General features: G+C 35.0%; 1 protein-coding gene across 1 annotated transcript; it reads left to right on the top strand.

The window, feature by feature from the left end:
* The first annotated feature begins 11,550 nt into the window (after positions 1 to 11,550).
* LOC112519144 lies at positions 11,551 to 20,962 on the top strand. The gene is made up of 13 exons (XM_025127129.1): positions 11,551 to 11,556; positions 11,669 to 11,873; positions 11,966 to 12,019; positions 12,912 to 13,056; positions 15,655 to 15,722; positions 16,052 to 16,122; positions 17,263 to 17,511; positions 18,374 to 18,537; positions 18,618 to 18,673; positions 18,760 to 18,812; positions 19,726 to 19,894; positions 20,342 to 20,439; positions 20,547 to 20,962. Exons 1-13 carry the CDS (start codon positions 11,551 to 11,553, stop codon positions 20,661 to 20,663), a joined length of 1,455 nt encoding a protein of 484 aa, XP_024982897.1. The 3' UTR covers positions 20,664 to 20,962.
* The last annotated feature ends 230 nt before the right edge of the window (positions 20,963 to 21,192 follow it).

The raw sequence follows: 21,192 nt of genomic DNA, 5'->3' as shown, positions 1-21,192 counted from the left end.
ATATATATATATATATATATATATATATATATATATATATATAGACATGGGATCAGTGAGATAAGATTGTTTTCATGAGAAACGTGAGACATAATTTTTACACTTCAAACTTCACAGTAAAACACTGTGATGGTAACCTTTACAATGTTTTTGCTGTGAATATTCGGCTTTTTTTTTTTACATTCACAACATTTTGTTGTGAAGTTTCAAGTGTAAAAATCACGTCTCACGTGACTCATGAAAACAACTTTGTCTCACATGAACCCAACCCTATATATGTATATATGCATCCGTTTTTATGTATTTTCATACAAAGTACGTTTGTAGAAATGGGGTTGAATGCAAACAAAATATTTTTAAAAAATTAGTACTTTTTATTGCATAAGGTGTATTTGAATTTTTTGCATAATGTTCATGGAATTAAGAAAAGGTCAAATTGTATGAAAAGTAACATACTTTGTTCTGATTTCTATTTTGGATAGCGTACTTTGAAAACATTCATTTTGGTACTTGACATGGAAGCTTTAAAACACTTAGGGTCCATTTACCAAACACTTACCCGGGTAAGTGCTTACCAAGTCATGTTACCTCACCTGATGAATATGGTAAGGATCAAGAATCTTATCTAGTAAGAGCGAGACAAGGACCATGAATCTTACCCGGTAAGTGAAGGCGACGACTCTTACCACGGTAAGCACTTACCAGGTAAATCGTTGCATACGATGTCGTTTTGGTGAACTAAAATCTTACGCGATGAGTAAATAATAGCATTAAATTTTACCGATAAGTACTTATCAAGTAAGTGTTTGATAAACGGCCCCTTAAGTACCTTGGTGGCCGGTTTAACCATTAACAAGTTACAATGCTGACATGGCGAATTACTTGACATACAAGTCACTATTATTTGCTTACATGGCTAGTGAATTATGGACTTGGTCCCTATGTTATTGAGAAAATTATAAATGAAGTCCTTAAACTTCGTTTATTATAAATATGGGCTCGATTTTGTTTTATCAAACATGATCCCACTACTGTTAAAAAATATGTTAAGTCATCGATATTTTCAGACTTTTTATCACATTTATATTCCTTTTTTTCTATTAAAAGATAAAACATATTATACATAATATGATAACTTTTTTATATTGTTATTATTTATATGAACTTTTCTTTGCATGAATGTGATACCTTTTTTTATAAAAAAAATTCACCACAATGCAACATCTTCTTGTATGTTTCTCCTCCACCGATAAAGCCCCAAACCCAAGTGAAATATTCTAGAGAAGGAGTGAGTGTTTGCATCGTTCTTACAGAGGGTTTGTTTATGATCGTGTGTGGAGATGCCCTAAGAAATGTCGTGGGGTCGGAGATGGTTTGTTTACGATCAAAAGTCAACCTCCCTAACCTGTGTGAGACTCGCCCTCACCCGAGTCTGTATCCTCCCCACCATTCTAACCCATATCTGAGAAACCTTTTTGAACTAACACCTAATCATCATAGTTCTCACCCATATCTCATCATGCTTTGTTTTGATTTAGGATTTTATTTAGGTTTAATGTATGTTTTTTTATTTAGATTTTGATTATATGTTTGTATGATAAATTTTCTGAAATGAAATTGCAACATGTTGTGATATACTGTTGATGCTCTTCATCATTTATTTGGAGAAGATGAACATCTATACTTATAATAAATAAGTAATTTGGGTGACACGTGTCATCTTCTGGTGAGATAGTTTTTTTTTTCCCTCCTAAACACGTATCTAGATACAATTTATATTAGTGGTTCCATTAGAGTTATTTGAACGTATCTAGACACAATTAACATTAACAGTTCAATTATACTCATTTGATTGACATGTGTCCTCTTATTCAATCAATCCCCACTAATTTAGGATGCAATTGATTTTATTCTTGGGTTAACTAATTCGTGTGGTAACTGATTTAAAAAAAAAAATGGTGTTTACTACTAAGTTTAACTTCAATTTACTGATATAGTTTCATTTCTAAATTCAATTTTATTCTAGGGTTAACTTTATTTTATTCTAAATTCAATTTTATTCTACGGTTAACTTCATTTTATTCTAAATTCAATTTACTGAAAAGTTTTACTTCAGAGTTATTTCAACAGAACAAGTCTGAAATCATTATTCAGAGGTAGCTCACCCAAACTCTAAGGTTTCCTTTTTCAGACTTAGCTCACCCGAACTCTGGAGTCTAAACTTTGAAGTCTTCTTTTTCGTATTTAGAAGTATGAACTCTATAGTCTTTTTTTTAGACTTAGAAAAAGAAGTGTGAAGTCTTCTTTTTCACACTTAGAAGTCTGAATTATGAAATCTTCTACAATTCTGAAGAGTACAAGTCTGAAGAGTCATTCTTCAGAGTTAGCTCACCCGAATTTTTAAGCCTTCTTTTTCAGACTTAGCTCACCCAAACACTAAAGTCTAAACTCTGATTTAATGAGATTGATTTTATACTTCACAGTTATTTCAAGAGTACAAGTCTGAAGAGTCATTCGTCAAAGTTATTTCTAGAGTACAAGTTTGAAGAGTCATTCTTTAGAGTTAGTTCACCAAAACTCTGTAGTCTTCTTTTCCAGACGGAGCACCATGCAGAGCCTCTGCATAGTGCATGCAGAGCTTTTGGCTTGCCTATATAGAGCTCTGAAGTCTGAAGAGTTTTACTTCAGAGTAATTTCAAGAGTACAAGTCATGTAATAAACTTATCTAGACTTTGAAGATAAATCTTTAATACTTAGACTTAGTCTTGTAAGCCAGAGCCCCTCTGGTTGGTCTGGCATTTGGATGACTTTGCTTCTGGTTATTTATTTGAATCTTGAAAAAAATATTCCAATCCATCGTAAAGAAACTAGAGGGGCTCTGGTTGATCTTCATGTTTAACCGGTGGGTGTCTAGTTGTAATTGGAACTCAAATTCTGTAAGTATTTAACATTTTTTTGACCTAGAGGCTCTGGATAGACAAACTAGAGGCTCTGGATGACTAGAGGGACTTTGGTTGAGTAGAGGGCCTTTGGTTGGCCTTGCTTTTGGGTGGTGAGTCCACAGGGGCTCTAGTCTTTAAGGACCAGTGGAGCTCTAGTTGGTCTTGCTCTATATGATGCAAACTTTACCATGGGGTCTTTTTCAAAGATATTGGATAGTTGAATAACTCTGAACTCAAGATCTTCAGACTTCGTCTTCGGATTTGACAAAGGCGTTCTTCTAAGTTTAAATTCAATTTACTGATATAGCTTCATTTCTAAATTTAATTTTATTCTAGGATTAATTTCATTTTAACTAATTATTGATATAGTTTCATTTCTAAATTCAAGTCTGAAGAGTCATTCTTCAGAGTTATTCTTCAGAGTTATACTTCAAAGTTATTTGAGTCTGAAGTCATTATTCAGAGTTTTACTTCAGAGTTATTTCAAGAGTACAAGTTTGAAGACATTCTTTAGAGTTATACTTCAGAGTTATTTCAAGAGTACAAGCCTGAATAGTTATTCTAAAGAGTTAGCTCACCCGAACTCTGAAGTCTGCCTTTTCAGACTTAGCTCACCCGAACTCTGAAGTCTAACTCTGAAGTCTTCTTTTTCAGAATTAGAAGTTTGAACTCTGAAGTTTTTTTTAGACTTAGAAAAAAAAGTCTGAAGTCTTATGTTTCAGACTTAGAAGTCTGAACTCTGAAGTCTTTTCTTAGACTTAGAAAAAGAAGTCTGAAGTCTTCCTTTTCAGACTTAGAACTCTGAACTCTTCTACAAGTCTGAAGAGTCATTCTTCAAAGTTAACTCACCTAAACTCTGAAGTCTTCTTTTTTTAGACTTAGCTCACCCGAACTCTGAAGTCTGAACTATGAAGTATTTTTTCGGACTTAGAAGTCTGAACTTTAATTTAGTCGGATTGGTTTTATACTTCAGAGTTATTTCAGGAGTACAAGTCTAAAGAGTCATTTTTTAGAATTTTACTTCAGAGTTATTTCCAGAGTACAAGTCTGAAGAGTCATTATTCAGAGTTAGCTCACTCGAACTCTGAAGTCTTCTTTTCCAGGCGAAGCACTATGCAGAGCCTTTGCATAGTGCATGCAGAACTTCTGGCTTGCCTATATATAGCTCTAAAGTCTGAAGAGTTTTACTTCAGAGTTATTTCAAGAGTACAAGTTTGAAGTCATTCTTCAGAGTTTTTTTAAGAGTACAAGTCTGAAGAGTCATTCTAAATTTACTTCTAAGTTTAAGTTCAACATATTGATATAGTTTCATTTCTAAATTTAATTTTATTCAAGGGTTAAGTTTATTTTAACTAATTATCGATATAGTTTCATTTCTAAATTCAAGTCTGAGGAGTCATTATTTATAGTTATACTTCAGAGTTATTTTAAAAGTACAAGTTTGAAGTAACATCATATTTTTCAAGATCATTCATATCTATAAGATAAGTTCAGACCTGATTTAATTTTTTTCAATTACTCCGTGTAATACACGGAATCGAACCTAGTTTAATAATAAAACAAAAAAAATTCCAAATTACAAAAAAGACTAAAGTACCCTTGTAAAACACATATGTGATGGATGATCGTTTGGTCTAGGAATCATAACCATAATAAAATGAATATCACGAACAAATTCATAATAAACTTAGTTTAAGAACTTCATTTATAATTTTCTCAATAGCAAAGAGACCAAGACCATCATTCACTATGTAAGAAAATCCATATCCTTTGCCATGTAAGCAAATAATAATGACTTGTATGCCAAGTCATTCGTCATGTTAATGGTTAAACAGGTCAAGGTACTTAAATGTCTAAAAGTTTTCAGCTCAAGTAACCAAAACACTACTAAATGGAAGATTTTCGCCTACATGGGAAGTTCATCGCTAAAGAGTGATTCTTCATAAAACCGTACGTCACAAAAGTTGGTGGGTAATTCAAATAAGTTACAGATTATCCAGGTATTCTCTAGGTGATCTCTCAGTATTTTCTTGAAAAAATTGGATTCTACCAAACTGTTGGTATTTTCTGGTTGATCCATCTGTAATCACTGATGGAATTTCTGCTGGTTTTTTTGTGTGGGTAAAGGTCATTTGTTTTGTAGTGAAAGGAATGTTTTGAAAGTACATTACCAAAAATAAGAATCAGAACAAATTATGCTATTTTTTCATGCAATTTGCCCTTAAGAAAATGTTAACCTAACCTAAACAATCTGATTTGAATGATGAGTGACTCAAAATCACAGAGAAATAATCACCAAGTATTTCTCTCGCAACGATCTGGAAAACTCATTGAAAACTCTCAACACACATAATTCTCTCTCAAATACACTTAGAATGCTAGGTTTCAATTATTTGATTTAATAATAACAAAAATACATTTCGATCAAATACTTACAGATATTCTTGAAGTTATGACTGTCTTATATCAGATAAGAAAACAATTCAGATTACTCCCTAAATCTGAAGTGGATCTCATCCTGAGTTGACATCCGAATTGCTATCCAAACATATCATCCATATTTGATATCCAGATTAACTCTCTGGATTTGATATCCAGATTTGATATCTGAATTTGAGAATCTAAAATATGAAAGGATCGAAATTAATATCTGTTTCATATTTCAGATACTTCATAAATCAAGTCTGTTGGAATCTAAAGTATAAGTTATATTTTCAAGTGAAAAATACAATATAATCAGGGCATATTCGGATGGAGTCAAAGTTGTTCTATAGAATTAGATCTCTCAACCAGGATCAGGGCAAATCAAATTTGAAGATTTAGTTTTTAAAATATAAAATCCATTGTAAACTTTCCGTTGTAATCTTTTTAATTGTGCCTAGATTAAATGAAAGTCTACATTTTCAGTATTTTATCTTTGCACCATTTTGTATTGTTTCTTATGTAATGTGAAAACAGAAATGAAAAGGAAAAAAAATGCGAAAATAAAAGAAAAATCCTTAAAAAAAACAAATGAAAAGCATAAAAGAACAAAAAAGAAGGCAAAAAGAATTCGAAAATGGATCACTGAGTTTATGAGTCCAAATATAATTTATCTTATGAGTTCTGATACCATTTTTTTCTATATGTTTTGTATCTATATACTTGTATTGTTAACAAAGAGAAAGAGATTGTTGGTCTCAACCATTTGATTTGATAATAACACAAACACATTTCGATCAAACACTTAGGTGGCGTTTGTTTTTTAAGAGATGCTGAAGTCTGAAGTCTGAATTCACTTCTGAATTTTAAGAGGTGGTGCTGAAGTCTGAAATCTGAATCAGTCAGACTGTTTGTTTTTACGTCTGAAATCTGAAATCTGAAACCAAAAAGAGATCGAGAAGATTACCAGAACACCAGCTTGAATCTGCGATGTATGAAGAACATCAGCTTCAATCGATGAATGGGACGAGAGCGGATGAGAGCGACGTAAGGAGGCGGATAAACAAATAAGAGGTATTAAGAGCTAGGGTTACCACTTAAAAATTCAGAGGAAACCTTATGAATTCAGCTTTTAATTTGGGGGAAAAAACAAACGATCTGAAAGTCTATATGTCTGACCGATTCAGACATAAGAGGAAATTAAGAGGCAAATTTTAAAAAACAAACAGGCCCTTAGAAATATTTTGTAAGTTATAACTGTCTTCTATCAAATAAGAAAACAATTCGGGTTACTCCCTAAATTCAAAATGGATTTCATCTTGAGTTGACATCCAGATTGTTATCCAAATATGTCATCTATATTTGACATCCATATTTGACATCCGACTTTGATATATGGATTTGAGAACTTGAAATATGAAAGGATCCAAATTAACATCCGATTCATATTCCCAATACTTCATAAATCATGTCTGCTGGAATCCAAAGCATAACTTATACTTCTAAATGAAAAATACAATAGGATTATATTTGTAAAATTCTTATTATCTTTTGTGTTGGTTTTGAAATAGTAGTGACTAACATAGAAAGTCTTTGTAGAAGGGTGATTGAATACAAAAACAGTAGATTTTTGCTTTTTAATTTTTTATGTTTATTAAAAATAAAGAATTACAAATTTGTTAAGTTGGGGATGTAAGGCCTGATGCTAAACAATTTGGTTGGTGACAGATTTGTTATCAACTAAAAGATTAAGAGAAGAGAGTACCCTTTCAGATCTGAAAAACTGATATAGTTCAACAGATGGTTGACGCCGATTTTGCTTAAGAAACGATCACTCAGAGTTTCTTTCAAACTGGTGAATTCCAACAATGACAAGGATGGCCCTTTATAGCAATCAATGCATAAAATGTTGTTGTTTAACTTTAATGTGTGTCTTTATGCTTGTACTCCTCATTTTAGCCCTTGAAGGTGATGTAAACATTTGTTAACCCAACTCATCCTTCTATATGCAGAAGGAACAATAAATGAAATATGATACTAATAAAATAGTACCTTAGAACTTACTTTATCTGACATGCCAAATATGTTCTCATACCAAGACAAGGGTTGGTAGAGTTGGTAAGCCAAACTTGGTGGATAAGTTTGCATTCTAAAATCGGGTTCCAGAAGTAGTATTTGTCTTTGACTTTATCTTATATTGATCTTCTTTTGGTTAGATGACAATCCAATCCGCTTTGATGACGATCTTGGCCTCACTTCAATTAGTCTTCGATTTTGAAACACAAACAATTATAAGACTTTTACAACAAAAAATTCCTACCTATTCTTCTTTTTGATATATAAATATACTATGAATTCCAGCAAAGACTACTTATCAAGTATTAAATTCGGATGATACACAAGACTTAGATTATTTTAGCTTTTGAGAATTAGGACCAGATGATGAATTCAGAAGTCCAATTAAGATTCCAAATTCGGATGTTGAATGTTGTATCTGGATATCAAAGCCAAATATCAGGTCTTTAACATTGAGTACCAAATTCAAACACCAAATTCATATATTGAGAAGCGAGTCCATATTATAGGATCCGAACACAAAACTCATGTGTTGAGTTTCCTAATCCAAATATCAAATCCGAATGCTGAGAATTGAGTCCACATTCTGAATCCAAATATCAAATCTGGATGTTGAGAACTGAGTCCACATTCTGAATCCAAATATCAAATTTGGATGTTGAGAACTGAGTCCGAATATCAAATGTTATAATTCGAATAACTATTCCAAGGCTATAACTAAGAATTCTTCTAAGTGTTGGATCAGATGTATTTGTATAATTATCAAATCAAATATTTGAAACAAACAATTTGTATTGATCAAAATGCAAAATGTCTTCAACAAAATCGAATACTAGTTGAAGAGAAGCCAAGATAGTCACCAAAGCAGATTGGCTTATCATCTAGCCAATTGAAGATCAATACAAGATTAAGTCAAAAATAGTCTGACAAATACTACTCTTGGTGAGACGATTTTTGAGTGAAAACTTAAGCAAATGAGATAGGTGTCTAAAATCCTTCTCGTCTTCTCATAAGTTGACCATCTTCTCGTCATGATCCTCCATATATATATATATATATATATATATATATAGGGGCTCATTTAAGGGAGAACTGATTAGTTTGTGGTAACTGTGAGATTCAATCTCAGCCACAAATCAACGAATAAATTAGGAAATTAATAATTATGGTAGTTTGAGTTAAAATTATAATTAGAGGGCTTTTTAGGTATTTTTAAAAAATTTCTCTCTCCTCTCTCCTCTCTCCGACCAACAATCTCCGGCCTCCGGTGCACATTAATCCGGCAGGTACCAAGTAATCACAAAAATACACAATGTGATACCCATTGTGATATAATGTGATACCATTGTAATACCAACTATGATACCAACTCAAACCTTACAAACAAAGATACACAATGTGATACCCATTTTAATATACAATGTGATACTCATTGTGATATACTGTGATACCGATTTCACCGGAGGCCGGAGATTGCAGGTCGGAGAGATGAGAGAGGAGTGTTTTAAAAATACCTAATTTATCCTCTAATTATAATTTTAACTCAAACTACCATAATTATTAATTTCTTAATTTATCCGTTGATTTGTGGTTGAGATTGGATCTCACAGTTATCACAAACTAATTAGTTCTCATTTGATTAAGCCATATATATATATATATATATATATGGAAAGGTTTATTCGAGAATTGGTAAATATTTGAGAAGTAAATAAATGATCCTAGCATTTCACCTGGTCAACATTTGCGGCTTTGACCATGAAGCACTTGATAATTCCTTGCCTGAGTATGCGTAAAATAGAGGAGTAGTTTTAACTTTGACAAATAGGCTGCAAAACGGTTCATATGTAAACCCATGTGATAAATACATGACATGTATGTCCATACGTGAATTAGTTAATTAGCTCATATTGAATCACACGAGTTCATATGTGGATCAGTTAATTAGTTCATACGTGAATAACAAAGGGTTCATATGTGAATCAATTAAAATAGTTCATATATGAATTACACGAGTCCACATATGAACATATAGTTCATATATGAATTACACGAGTCCACATATGAACATATATTTCATATGTGAATCACATAGGTTCATATATGAACTCGCTTGCCGCATATTTGTAAAAGTTATGAAACTTTGCTCACCATTGCTCACATAGCCGTAATTTTTTTTTTGTAAGGGTGTCCGGGCCAAAGTCCGACTAATCCCCGGCAAATTTGGAGGCTAAACATGGCCCAACTTAAATATCGCCAACACTCCCCTCCCAGGGCTCGAACTTGGGTTCATGACTATGTCATGCCCAAGCCTTTACCACTAGGCTGGAAGGTCTTTGACTAGCCGTAATTTTTTACTAGTCAAAGCAGTAATTATTGACCAGTTAATTGACTAGTCATATCCGATCTTGACCATATGAAAGGCTAGAACCACTTTTTTACTTCTCAATATTTATCACTTCTCAAAATAACCTTTCTCTCTCTATATATGTGTGTGTTTGTGTGTGTATAGAGAGAGAGATTCCCAATCAAATACAAACCATGGAAATGTTACAAATAATACAAACCAATCTCAATCGTTTATCTAGTCTAACAAATATCTAGTTTCATAAATATATTGATTGTTTTATAATATAAAGAATTGATCATAATTAATGAACTCTAATCATCTTACATAAATATTCAAATGATAATAAATGAACCTTCATCATTTTTATAAATATTGGTTTGTGGATTTTTAAACGAGAAGGATTCTAGACCACCATGAATTTTGTGAATTTGAATGATACATGACTTCGTATAACCTCATGGGTTTATACGTGCATTGGTAGGACCGCATAGGTTTATGCCTGACCTTAGTTACCCAACTGGTTTTGTAAGTCTCTGTTTGGCAAGCTTAGGGATGTGGGCGACCAACCCCGCAACTTGGGTCGCAGGAAAACCCTTGACTAGATAAAACCCATTTTTTCGTCCCTCTCCATCATATTATCTTAGAGCAATTTTGGAACTTTTAGAAACCATTTTTGGGGCTTTATAAGCAGAGATTGGAGCTTTCGACAAATTTAATTGAAGAATCTTGATATGGAGCTTTCTTAGTTGAATTGCATAGATTTTCATAGTTGTTGAGAATTATATGTTTTGAGAGTGTTTATCATCAAAATGTCGAGCCGTGTAGTTTGGGACTGTAATGCAGTGAATCTATATGCATGAGTCGTTTATTGCCATTTTGAGTATTATGAAGGTGAACTCAAGTAGAGTCGAACGTCAAGACCTATGAGTTGTCTATGTCATTTGGTATTACAGAAGTGAAGTTGTATCATGTCGGACTCAATGGGTCGATTATTGTTGTTTAAATAGGAAGTATTGACTTTCTCATTTTAGACCAATTTATCTGGTCACTAAAGTCATTTGGTATTACGGAAGTGAACTCGTTGTGTAGTCGGACTCCGAGATCTTTAACTTCAGGACAAGAGGAGGCACCAAGTCTTGGAAGGTATTACAGTGATGAACTCATGAGTAGTCGAAGAGTGGGACCTTTGGCTATGAAGGTGCAACTCAACTAGTGAGTGAGTAGGCACGAAGGCCAACTGGGTATTATGAAGGTGAATTCATGCGGATTCAGACTCTGAGACCGCAATCTTGAGGTGAAACTCGATAATGTTGGTAAATGGCCTACTTTTGTGTTTCGGCACATACTACGGAAATAAGTCTTATCTGTCATCAAAAGACGTGTTTGGTTCATTGATTTTGAGATTGCCTAAGGAGAATGGCAAAAGCTTAAAATCTTTTATTGACGGGTTTTTTCGTCGACAAAAGTTTTCAAGAAAAGATGTGACGCCATAACAGTTTCTACCGACAAACGAAAGGAACTACCGACATAGTCGTTTTAAAATTTTAAACGCACAACACAAACTTTTAACAATGCAAGAAATCGTTCGCAAAAGTTAGGTCCGACTATTTTAATCAATTTTTGCTGACACAAAAACACGTCGAATTTGAATTTTTTTGGTTAACCGTTTTACCGTCACAAAAACCCGAATTCGAAAGTTTATGCATTAAAAGCGAAAACCGAAATAGAGAAAAAAATGAGAAAATATAATGGCTTAACGATATGGATGTATGAAACGATTGAATCAGACAAAATAAGTAGGAATGGGCATCCATGACTCATAACAATCAGACACAAAAGAATTGGGAACTGAATCGATGATGATGATGATGATGATGAGGACGACCTCCAATTCCCCTTTTTTTCTTCTTATTCTATATATAGAATTACAAACCATACATACAAATGGCATCCTTACACAACATCTGCACTTCGAAGAACCGCTAGTTTATACTTCATCACCGTCCAATTCGAATCCGAATTCGCCGTTTCTACTTCTTCTACCTGTTCTTCGTCGTGTTGCCAGGGATTTTCCAACTGTTTTGGTAAAGTTCCTATCCTCTTTCTTTATCGTTTCTCCTTCCTAGTAATAGAACGAATTCAATGGCTTTATTCTTTTTTACTTTTGTTTTCCTAGTTTTATTGATCAAGAGGAAAGACGTTGCAAACTTTTTGGTGGAAATTATCAAGGGTATTTAATGGAATCTTGGATTTAGTTTGACGTTTTTGTAGATGGGGTTTGTCTGAATATGGTTCCAAAACAGTTTGATTGTATGCCATGTTTATGTCTGATCTATAGATGGTATGTTTCCTCTTTTTGTCTGCGAAAAGGAAAAATGGACCACGACTTCTATGAGTGATGGACCATTTTCTGGATTATTAACATAAGGACAGAGATGACCTTGATTAGCTCCTGTTGTATTTGTACTGTGCAATCGATGATGATGCATGATGCTAACTATTTGGTGTCAATTTTTCTGTCTTTGTGTTCAAGAAGCAATATTCATTTAGTTGGCACTTTATGTTTAATTCATGTGAAAAGTGGAGTGCACGAAAGAAACTGATGTGTAAAGACGCAATCTACTGTTTTTTTTTTTAACTTTGGAGTCATGCAACTCACCCTCCTTTATTCCTTCCTTTACTTGCAATCTTGTACTAGATTATTATGGGTTTTATGGTGTTAGGCTTGCTTGTTTTATGAGCTTATTCCACGCGCCGTCTGCCAAAATCTTGCTTTTCGAAATACTATTCAAGTAGCGATTCAACGAGCTACAAAGGCTTTTTCCCACTTCTTTTTTCTTCCAATTATGCCTCTTATACTTTTCCAAACAATTTTTCGACATGTCCTTTTCGGTCATTACATTGTCATCTAACTTAATAACTAGTTTTTACCAAACATGATTAGTTTTCGGCAAACAACTAGCTTTACAGCATGAGTTGGCTTATTTGCTAGTTTGCCATACATAGCCACAGGCTTCCAACCTTCATTTGGTCTGCATGAGAGTGCTTTGGTTGTGTGTTCCGTACTCTAATTTCTTTAAGTAATCTTTTGTTTACATTGAGGTTTTTGTAAAATTCTGCAGGCATAAACAGCCTTTGGAAACATCATATCCATAGAGCTCAAGCTATGACCATAACTAAGGGGAATATTGCATCTTCAAGGTGTGCCAATGGTGTAAAAGATGAGCCAGATCATCTTCTTGTCCTTGTTCATGGAATTTATGCGAGGTAGACATTTCATTTTGCGTTATCTCTCATGATGACTGAATATTTAAAACAGTATGCTGTCATATTTGGAGGAGAGTCTACTTTGGATGGGAATGAGTGGTGAATTAAAAGAGACAAAGTGGACATGTTTGCAGATTAAGATTAGAATGTTCCCTGCTAGTTTTTGCTTTTAATACAGTTGGATGCACTTTAAGCAACAAGTTTAAGGTGTCCATATCTGTGAATTGCTTCTCTGGAACTCCCTTGTTTGCAATCAATGACCAAGGTAGTAGTAATAACTTCAGTAAATATCTCCGTTCTGCCATTTGGGCTGAAAGGAAAAAGAACAGGGATACAACAGCTGGTTTTTCATATTGTGAAAGGGTTCAACTTTGAGGTTGTTCAAGAGTTGCATGAACATTCACAGAGTTGTGACAGCTTCAAATAGGTCAAATATCAATTCTCTTTCTTGTAGAATATACAAGTTCAAAGTTTCTTTTGTGAAGCAAGTTTCCAAGCAGCCATGGTTGAGCAAAAGCAGCTCTCTGGTGTCGTATCGCTTGGGTTTAAGGGTTTTGGTGTCGAGTATAGAGTATCATCATGTTCACAAGCTCCTATATCACATATATTTATGTTCAATTCTTGATGGGGACTCATATATATATATATACATACATATATATGTATACACATAGGGGCAGGTTCAGATGAGAACCATTAATCTTTTTTAAACCGAGGAATCAACAATTCATGAACTATTCATTATGAATAACTTGATAAATATTCGTAATGAATATCATGAATAATGAAAATCATGATATTCCTGAATATTTTAGGGTTATTCATCATGAATTACTCGATAAATCGTTGGTTCCTAGGTTCTCAAAATATTTACGGTTGTCATTTGAACCTGCCCCTACATACATCGGATTCAATGGGGCATTATAGCTATCCGATAGAATTTTTAGGCTACCAAAAAACCTTCTCTATTCAGTGGTACCTCAAAACAATCATCAGCATGCTCAAACTCGAGGTTTAATGTAAGCTCAATACCTCTATAGGTTGGTTATTGTTATATTGTATGGTTGCACAGTAGTCGGTCCATGTTTCGTATAGTTTATATCTTGCTAGTGGTCTGATTCAAAGATAAGGTTCGTGTCTGAACTTAGTTAAGATGCTATTATCTTTGTATTGATTCATGTATATTACATGTAATCTAGACTCGGCACCCGCTTATTTAGCTACATACCTATGAGCATCTTACATGGACTGGGGTCTAATTACTAATTCTGTGCGTATGAAAGCTCATCAACTTCTTGAATATATGAATTAGTTGTTACAACTTTCAATTTTCAAGACAATATCGTAGTGTAACAGTCTTCTCACTTGTATATTTTTCATCTTACCATTTATAAGCACAATATGACTTGGTGATACACCTATGAATCCATATATACATATAAGTGGGCCGCACTCATGATGGGGTGTGCTGAGTTTTATAGGGTTAGGTCTTTCATCTGATTCAAGCTTTTAGACAAGTTACTGGGCTGAAAATGGTGTTAGAGCTCTAGTTTTTTGAAGTTACATGTTCCAAGTTTAGACATGCACTTGTTAGCATGCTTTCTTTTTGAACTTAAGCTTTGAGAAGGGTTGGCTACCTCACCTGCTGATTTCATGAGTTCATGATCTCTAGTCTTCTGATGTTTACTTGTATGTGAACTAGTTAGTGAAATTGGACCAACATTGTATGAGGGCTCCAATAATGGCTTTGGGAACGGTCCGGCAGGGCTCTCCAGTGGGCTGAGTATGCCCATTTTTTATATGAATTCCATGTTCAAGCATAGGTTTTGTGTGTTGTGATGGAGATTGTTGAACTTAAAATTGTCCTCTAAATAGCTTTTTTTGTATCTGTTGTTGGCTTAACAATACAACCAAATGAAACTGACCCGGTATATCCCACTCAAAAGTAGAGTTTTGTTTGGGGGGAGGGGATCTGTGCAGACATGTTCTTTACCGAAGTGATGGCTTAACAATATAGATTATCTAATCTAGAAGAACTTCAATGCACAAATGAAAGAAGAGAAAAAGATGTAAACAACGAAGTTTGAACAATATGAAGTGTTTGATTTGGTACATAGCCTTTCAGGAAATCTCATTGTCCCTTGCATCCATGAGATGAAGTTATCATAAGATGTTCCAAGTTTAGAAATGCTTTAAATTTCACTTGCTTGTACAATTAGCTGTTTGGTGGAGTGCTGGGCTTAATTAACTTCAGTTGGTATGGTCCAGGGGTTGGTTACAGCTACTTCAGTTGCACATTTTGATGGTAGTTACATGCAAAATGTCATTTACTTTTCACCAACTATTTGCTCCATGGCTAGTGCTTTCATTGACGGGTTCGATAGGCCAATTATCAGAAATTGTATTGTTCTTCTATTTTTCCTAAATCAGGTGGTTTCTCCTTCTGTATTCTTAGCTCACTATGCACCCAAGTCGTCTAACCAACAACGCTCATTTCTGAACGTTTGGCATCATGTACTAGCTTCTTTGATAGTATGCTTGCTTTTGGTTTATATCTATAATTTAATATTGAAATGGACAGTGCTCTAAAATATGCAGCCCCAGTGACTGGAGATACGTAGAAGCAGAGCTAAAACGAAGTTTAGGGAGACACTTTTTGATTTATGGTATGACTTCCTCACTTTTATCATTTTCTCATCTTGTTCGTTTATGATCACTGATTGTTTCCTATTTTACTTTTCAATCGATTTCTTTCTGGTCTTTTGAACAGCAACATATAATGATGATTTTAAGTTCTAAGTTTGTCGCAATTGCTATCTTGGAAATATGAAATTAAGACAGCTGAGTGTTTGATTTTATATGACATTTATCTTCTCTTTTGCCATAAATCTGAGGTACTAATGTTGGTTTGTTGTTGCTAAACCCATAGTCGAACTTGCCATAGATTCAACCTAGCCCATTCTCTTGGTAGTTTGATTTTTTAACTTGTCTGCAGCAAGTTCATCCAACACTTACTCTAAAACCCTTGCTGGAATTGATGGGGCTGGAAAAAGGTTGGCGGATGAAGTGAGTATCTAATGTATATGTTTCATGGCACATGTCATGATTTTACTTCTTTTATGTAGCATACTCATAAACAGTAAAGGTCTCACAAAACTCTCATGTTTGCCCAATCTGTAAAAGGTACCTTCTTTTGCAAATATAATACAAGTTTAAGTATGTGGTATGCATCCTGCAAGCCATACCATATTATAAGGCTTTTAAAATCTAACTTTTATTGATCAAACTTGAGGGGTGCTTGCAATTGGGTAATTTAATTTTTCGCATTTGACCCTACCAACACTGTCATCAATGCATTTGCAATCGAGTGGCTACTGCTAGCTTCTGTTGAAAAACATAACAGAAAGGTGACATGGAGGTGCAAGTGGATTTTTTCTCTTAAACAATGACATGGCAATCTTAATTATGAGATTGGATTAGTCAAGGTGTACGCGAGCTGGTCAGTATAGGGTTTGCCTGACTGTTAAACCTTAGGACCTAATGGGATTAGTCGAGGTGTGATGCAAGTTGGCCTAGACACCCACTGTTACAAAAAAGTTTTTTTCTAGAGAGTGTGTGTGGGTGTCGAAAGAGAAAAAGTGGTGTATGGGTGTCTTTTCATGACATTGTGCAATGCTCTGTCTTTGTTTGAAAACTTTAAATTCCACCTAAGTATCCAAATTGCTGTCTGTTAATCTTTCTTATATACTACGCTAATCTTTCTTTTTTCTTCAGAAAACCTTGAGGGGTAGCTTGACTGATAAGATCTTGGGTTTGCTCCCTGGAGGTCAGCAAGTTCAAGTCCCCTTTAGGGCCCAATGACAACTGCAGGGTTTGCCTGACTGTTAACTTTAAGGTCCAATGCGATTAGTCGATGTGTGCGCAAGATATCCCAGACACCCACAGTTAATACCAAATTTTCTTAGAGTGAGTATGTGTGTCAAAGAGAAAAACAGGTGTGTGGTTGTCATTTCCATGACATGGTAAAACAATGCTATGTCATCGTATCAAAAGTAGAATTCCACCTAAGCATCCAAGTCATCTTTTTGTTAATCTTTTTAATAGAAGCTGACAGTGATTGCAAAAGTAGTGATTCAAGAATCAAGTAACCATATAATGCGGTGTTTAAAACGAACACTTAATGCATTTTGGACCTTGTTTCAACAGGTCAAGCAAATTGTGAAGAGTACAGAGGGCCTTAAGAGGATATCATTTTTAGCCCATTCACTTGGTGGTTTAATTGCGAGACATGCAGCTGGTGTTCTTTATACCCGTAATGCCTCAAGTACAGATAAATCTGATTATAGAAAAGATTCTACATTGAATGCTTCATGTAATGGAACGATCGCTGGATTGGAGGCAATCAATTTTATAACCTTGGCAACACCTCATTTGGGAGTTAGAGGGAACAAGCAGGTTCGGTTTTCTTTATAGATGTTACTTTTCTATGGTAATATTATCATTTAGATAAAGGTTTTTCATGCAAGGTATCTTTTGACATACATGTGTTCACTGACTTAAAAGAGTGTCGAGAAAGAAAAATCTTACATTTTCATTTGCCATTTTGTGAAGCTGGAATGCTGCACATTTATTAAATTTCTAGGAAAGATAATAGTCTGCATTTGTATTGTTTTAGTCCCACATCAGCTAGACATAAACCATTTTTTCTCAATATATGTTGGGACCTCCCATCTCTCATGGGCTCTTTTGAAGAGTAATCTAATAGGATTCCACATATTTTGATATGGTATTAGAGCCAAGGTCTACCACTTTAAGGTCTACCACTTTAAGGTCTACCACTTTTAAGGACTCCACACTCTTGGGACAATCTGTATCCGTCTGGCCTCCATTGGAGGGGCCATGTTGGTGTCCCACTTCAGCTAGAATTAGACCATTTTTTCTCAGCATATGTTGGAGTAGAGATCAGGTCTGCATAGATCTTACCCCTCTTAGACCCTACATTCGATTGGGATTTACCATGTTGACAGTTTGGTTTGGTTTGGTTTGGTTTTTATGTTGGAACCTTGATGATCTCCTCAAGGGCTCTTTTGGAGATTAACTAATAGGGTTCCACATATTCTGACATGGTATCAGATTCAAGGTCCACCACTCTAGGGACTCCACACTCTGGGACAATCTGTGTCCGTCTAGCCTCCATTGGAGGAGGCATGTTGGAGTCCCACATCGGCTAAACATTGACCATTTATTCAAAAAGTTTGATTCAGAGAGTTATTCAAAATTTTTGATTCAGAGAGTTAATTCAAAATTTATGATTCAGCTTCCATTTCTTCTGGGTGTTCCCATCTTAGAGAAAATTGCCGCCCCAATTGCTCCCATCTTTGTTGGACGAACTGGTAGTCAGCTGTTCCTCACTGATGGTAAACCCAACAAACCACCTCTGCTTTTGAGAATGACAACAGATTGTGAAGAGGGAAATTTTTTGTGAGTAACAGTGTTTGATAAATCTTGAAGTTGAAATTTCCCATGTGAAAAGTTTATTCTAATCGCTCTTTTTATTGCAGATCTGCCCTTGGTGCATTTAGATACCGTATTTTGTATGCCAATGCCTCCTATGATCGTATCCTGCCAAGTTACTCTTTCTGCTTGCTTTTTCATTTCTTTTCTAAATTAAACCAAATATCGTTACTACTTAGTATTTACTAGATTTGGTTGGTCGGCGGACATCCTCAATCAGAAGGGAGTCTGAGCTCGTTAAGGTAATTTTGCTGCTAGAATTTTTATCGCATTGCATACGAATCATTGCACATGCACACATGTATGTTTTTAACTCCAACTGCCATCAATTTGCATGATCTCCTTTCAAGCTTAAACAATAATTATAAAGTTGACACATTTCTGGATGCATAATGGACTACACCCAATCAAAACCAAACGTACCTGGTATATCCCACTCGAAAGTGGGATGTATGCAGACAATTCCTCTACGTGGGAGTAGAGAGGGTGGAAATTAAAAAACAAGATATCAGAATTTATGAATAACACATCAAATCTTTTGGCCAAGCTTAGAATTGCTACGTCCTATTCACATGACATGGATGCAATGTTTATTTTCTTTTTTCCGGTTAAATGATATAAAAATATTTTTTTTTTCGTCATCATCATTGCAAATTGTTGCTACTTTTGATTTTGGTCTAGAAGGTTCCCTTGCTCGATCTTCATTGAAAGGTATCTTTGAAAACCAAATCAAACCAAACATGAAGTAGGGTCTGGGGAGGGTAGGCAGTATACTGACCTTGAGTCGGATTCATACGAGAATGATACTTATTTAAGAAAATAAGAAAATGCCCGAATCACATGTGATTTTACACTAACATCATGTATAAAATCACATGTGATTCATGCGACTTTGCCCCGCGGCCTGAGGCCGAGGTCGCGTCCAAAGGCCCCCACGCCCCCTTTTCTGCCTGTAAAATAACATCACATGTGACTTTGTAGCCATTTTCTTATTTTCTTAAATAGGTATCATTATCGTATGAACCTACCTCTACAGACCTTACCCCTACTCCGGGGAGTAGAGATGAGCCTACCCAGCTATTCATCTTGTCTGCACCCTTATTGTAATCAACATCATATATCATTGGACTTACATTTGGTACCTAAAATTTGTAGCCCCCTTTGGAATCATTGGATGGCTATAAACATGTTGTAGATGTGGAGATATGCCCTCCGGTATTATCTGCAGGTTCCAAGTTTCCTCCTGAAGCAGCAAGAGCAAAAGAAGCAGCCCAAACTGTACCTAATACCCAAAATACAGCTGAATATCATGAAATCATGGAAGGTAAACGTCACTTCTAACTAAAACCAAAGTAAAAGTAAACACACTCTGTATATCCGACTCGAAGGTGGGTCTGGAGAGGCAAGATATACGTAGACCTTACCCTCTGTTCCAAGAGATTAAGGGTTGGTAACTGAACTCTTTTATCGCCTCTTACCGGGTAAGGGACACCCGGTCAAAGATGATAGTCTTTACCAACAACAATCTTATAAGTGAAGGTGGTGACTTTTGGTTAGTGCTTACTAGATAAGAGACGCTTATATCATACTGTTTGATGACCAAGAATCTTATGCAGTAAGGTATTGAGGACAGTGACTCTTATGCGGTAAGCGCTTGCCCAGTTTCCGTTGGTAAACGACCTTAAAGTGGTTGTTTTCGAGATAAATTTCTTTTTCATCTTTTTTAAATTGTCTTTGGCATGGCTAAAACATCATGACGCCTTTGTTATAGAGGAAATGATTCGCGGGTTACAACAGTTGGGATGGAAAAAAGTCGATGTCAGTTTCCACACCTCATTTTGGCCCTTCTTCGCTCATAACAACATCCATGTACGGGTTCTTGTTGAATTTGTTCTTATTTTTCTTTGTTTTCATCTTTCTTTGCAAAAATACGAGTTTTCGACTGATGATATTCGTTTGTAATGTGGAATTTGCAGGTGAAAGATGAATGGTTCCATAAAGCTGGAGCTGGAGTAGTTTCTCATGTTGCTGATAGCATTAAGCAGCAAGAAAAGCAACATCAATCTGCTTCATTCATCTCTGCGAATTTGTAGCTATGGAAGTGTATGTGAATGTTTGAATCATACCATTCATGCGATATATGTGCATATACATATTACAATGTATATGTATGTATGTATGTGTATCGAGTTTTTCATATATGACTGTCTCTCTTCAACACACCTTTCACAAGAACGGGTTTTCACGGGAACATTTGAGGGCAGCATATATTTTACCGCATACCTAGGGATGTTAACGATTCGAGCCATTCAAGCATACGCTTATTCGAGCCAAACATGTTAATGTATCCATAAATTATACGACCAAAATATATAAATTATCAAGTTCTCGAGGATCTTGAATTTGAGCCCCTATACACGGATCTCGAACATTTTAAAAAATATTTGCGCTCAGCCTGAAATTATTTTTTTTGCCGAGCTCCGACTCCGATGGACCCTATCTTGAGTTGGCATATATTGGGTTCGTTTGGGTTCATGTACGCATATACACGTGTATAGTACAAGGAACACATTCTTGAGTGAAATATAAACTTATTTCACTTTGTGATTCAAATGAGCCGTT

The sequence above is a fragment of the Cynara cardunculus genome (assembly GCF_001531365.2).
Source record: "Cynara cardunculus var. scolymus isolate 2C chromosome LG 10, CcrdV1, whole genome shotgun sequence".
Classification (NCBI taxonomy): Eukaryota; Viridiplantae; Streptophyta; class Magnoliopsida; order Asterales; family Asteraceae; genus Cynara; species Cynara cardunculus.
The sequence above is the reverse complement of the archived record's forward strand: the minus strand, read 5'-3'. Positions and strand labels throughout refer to the sequence as shown.

Bases quoted from the DNA above. Each gene is read 5' to 3' on its own strand.
- LOC112519144 (XM_025127129.1), top strand. The intron at 17,512-18,373 runs GTTCGGTTTTCT...TTTATGATTCAG, and splicing joins GAGTTAGAGGGAACAAGCAG to CTTCCATTTCTTCTGGGTGT. The intron at 18,813-19,725 runs GTAATTTTGCTG...TAAAATTTGTAG, and splicing joins GGGAGTCTGAGCTCGTTAAG to CCCCCTTTGGAATCATTGGA.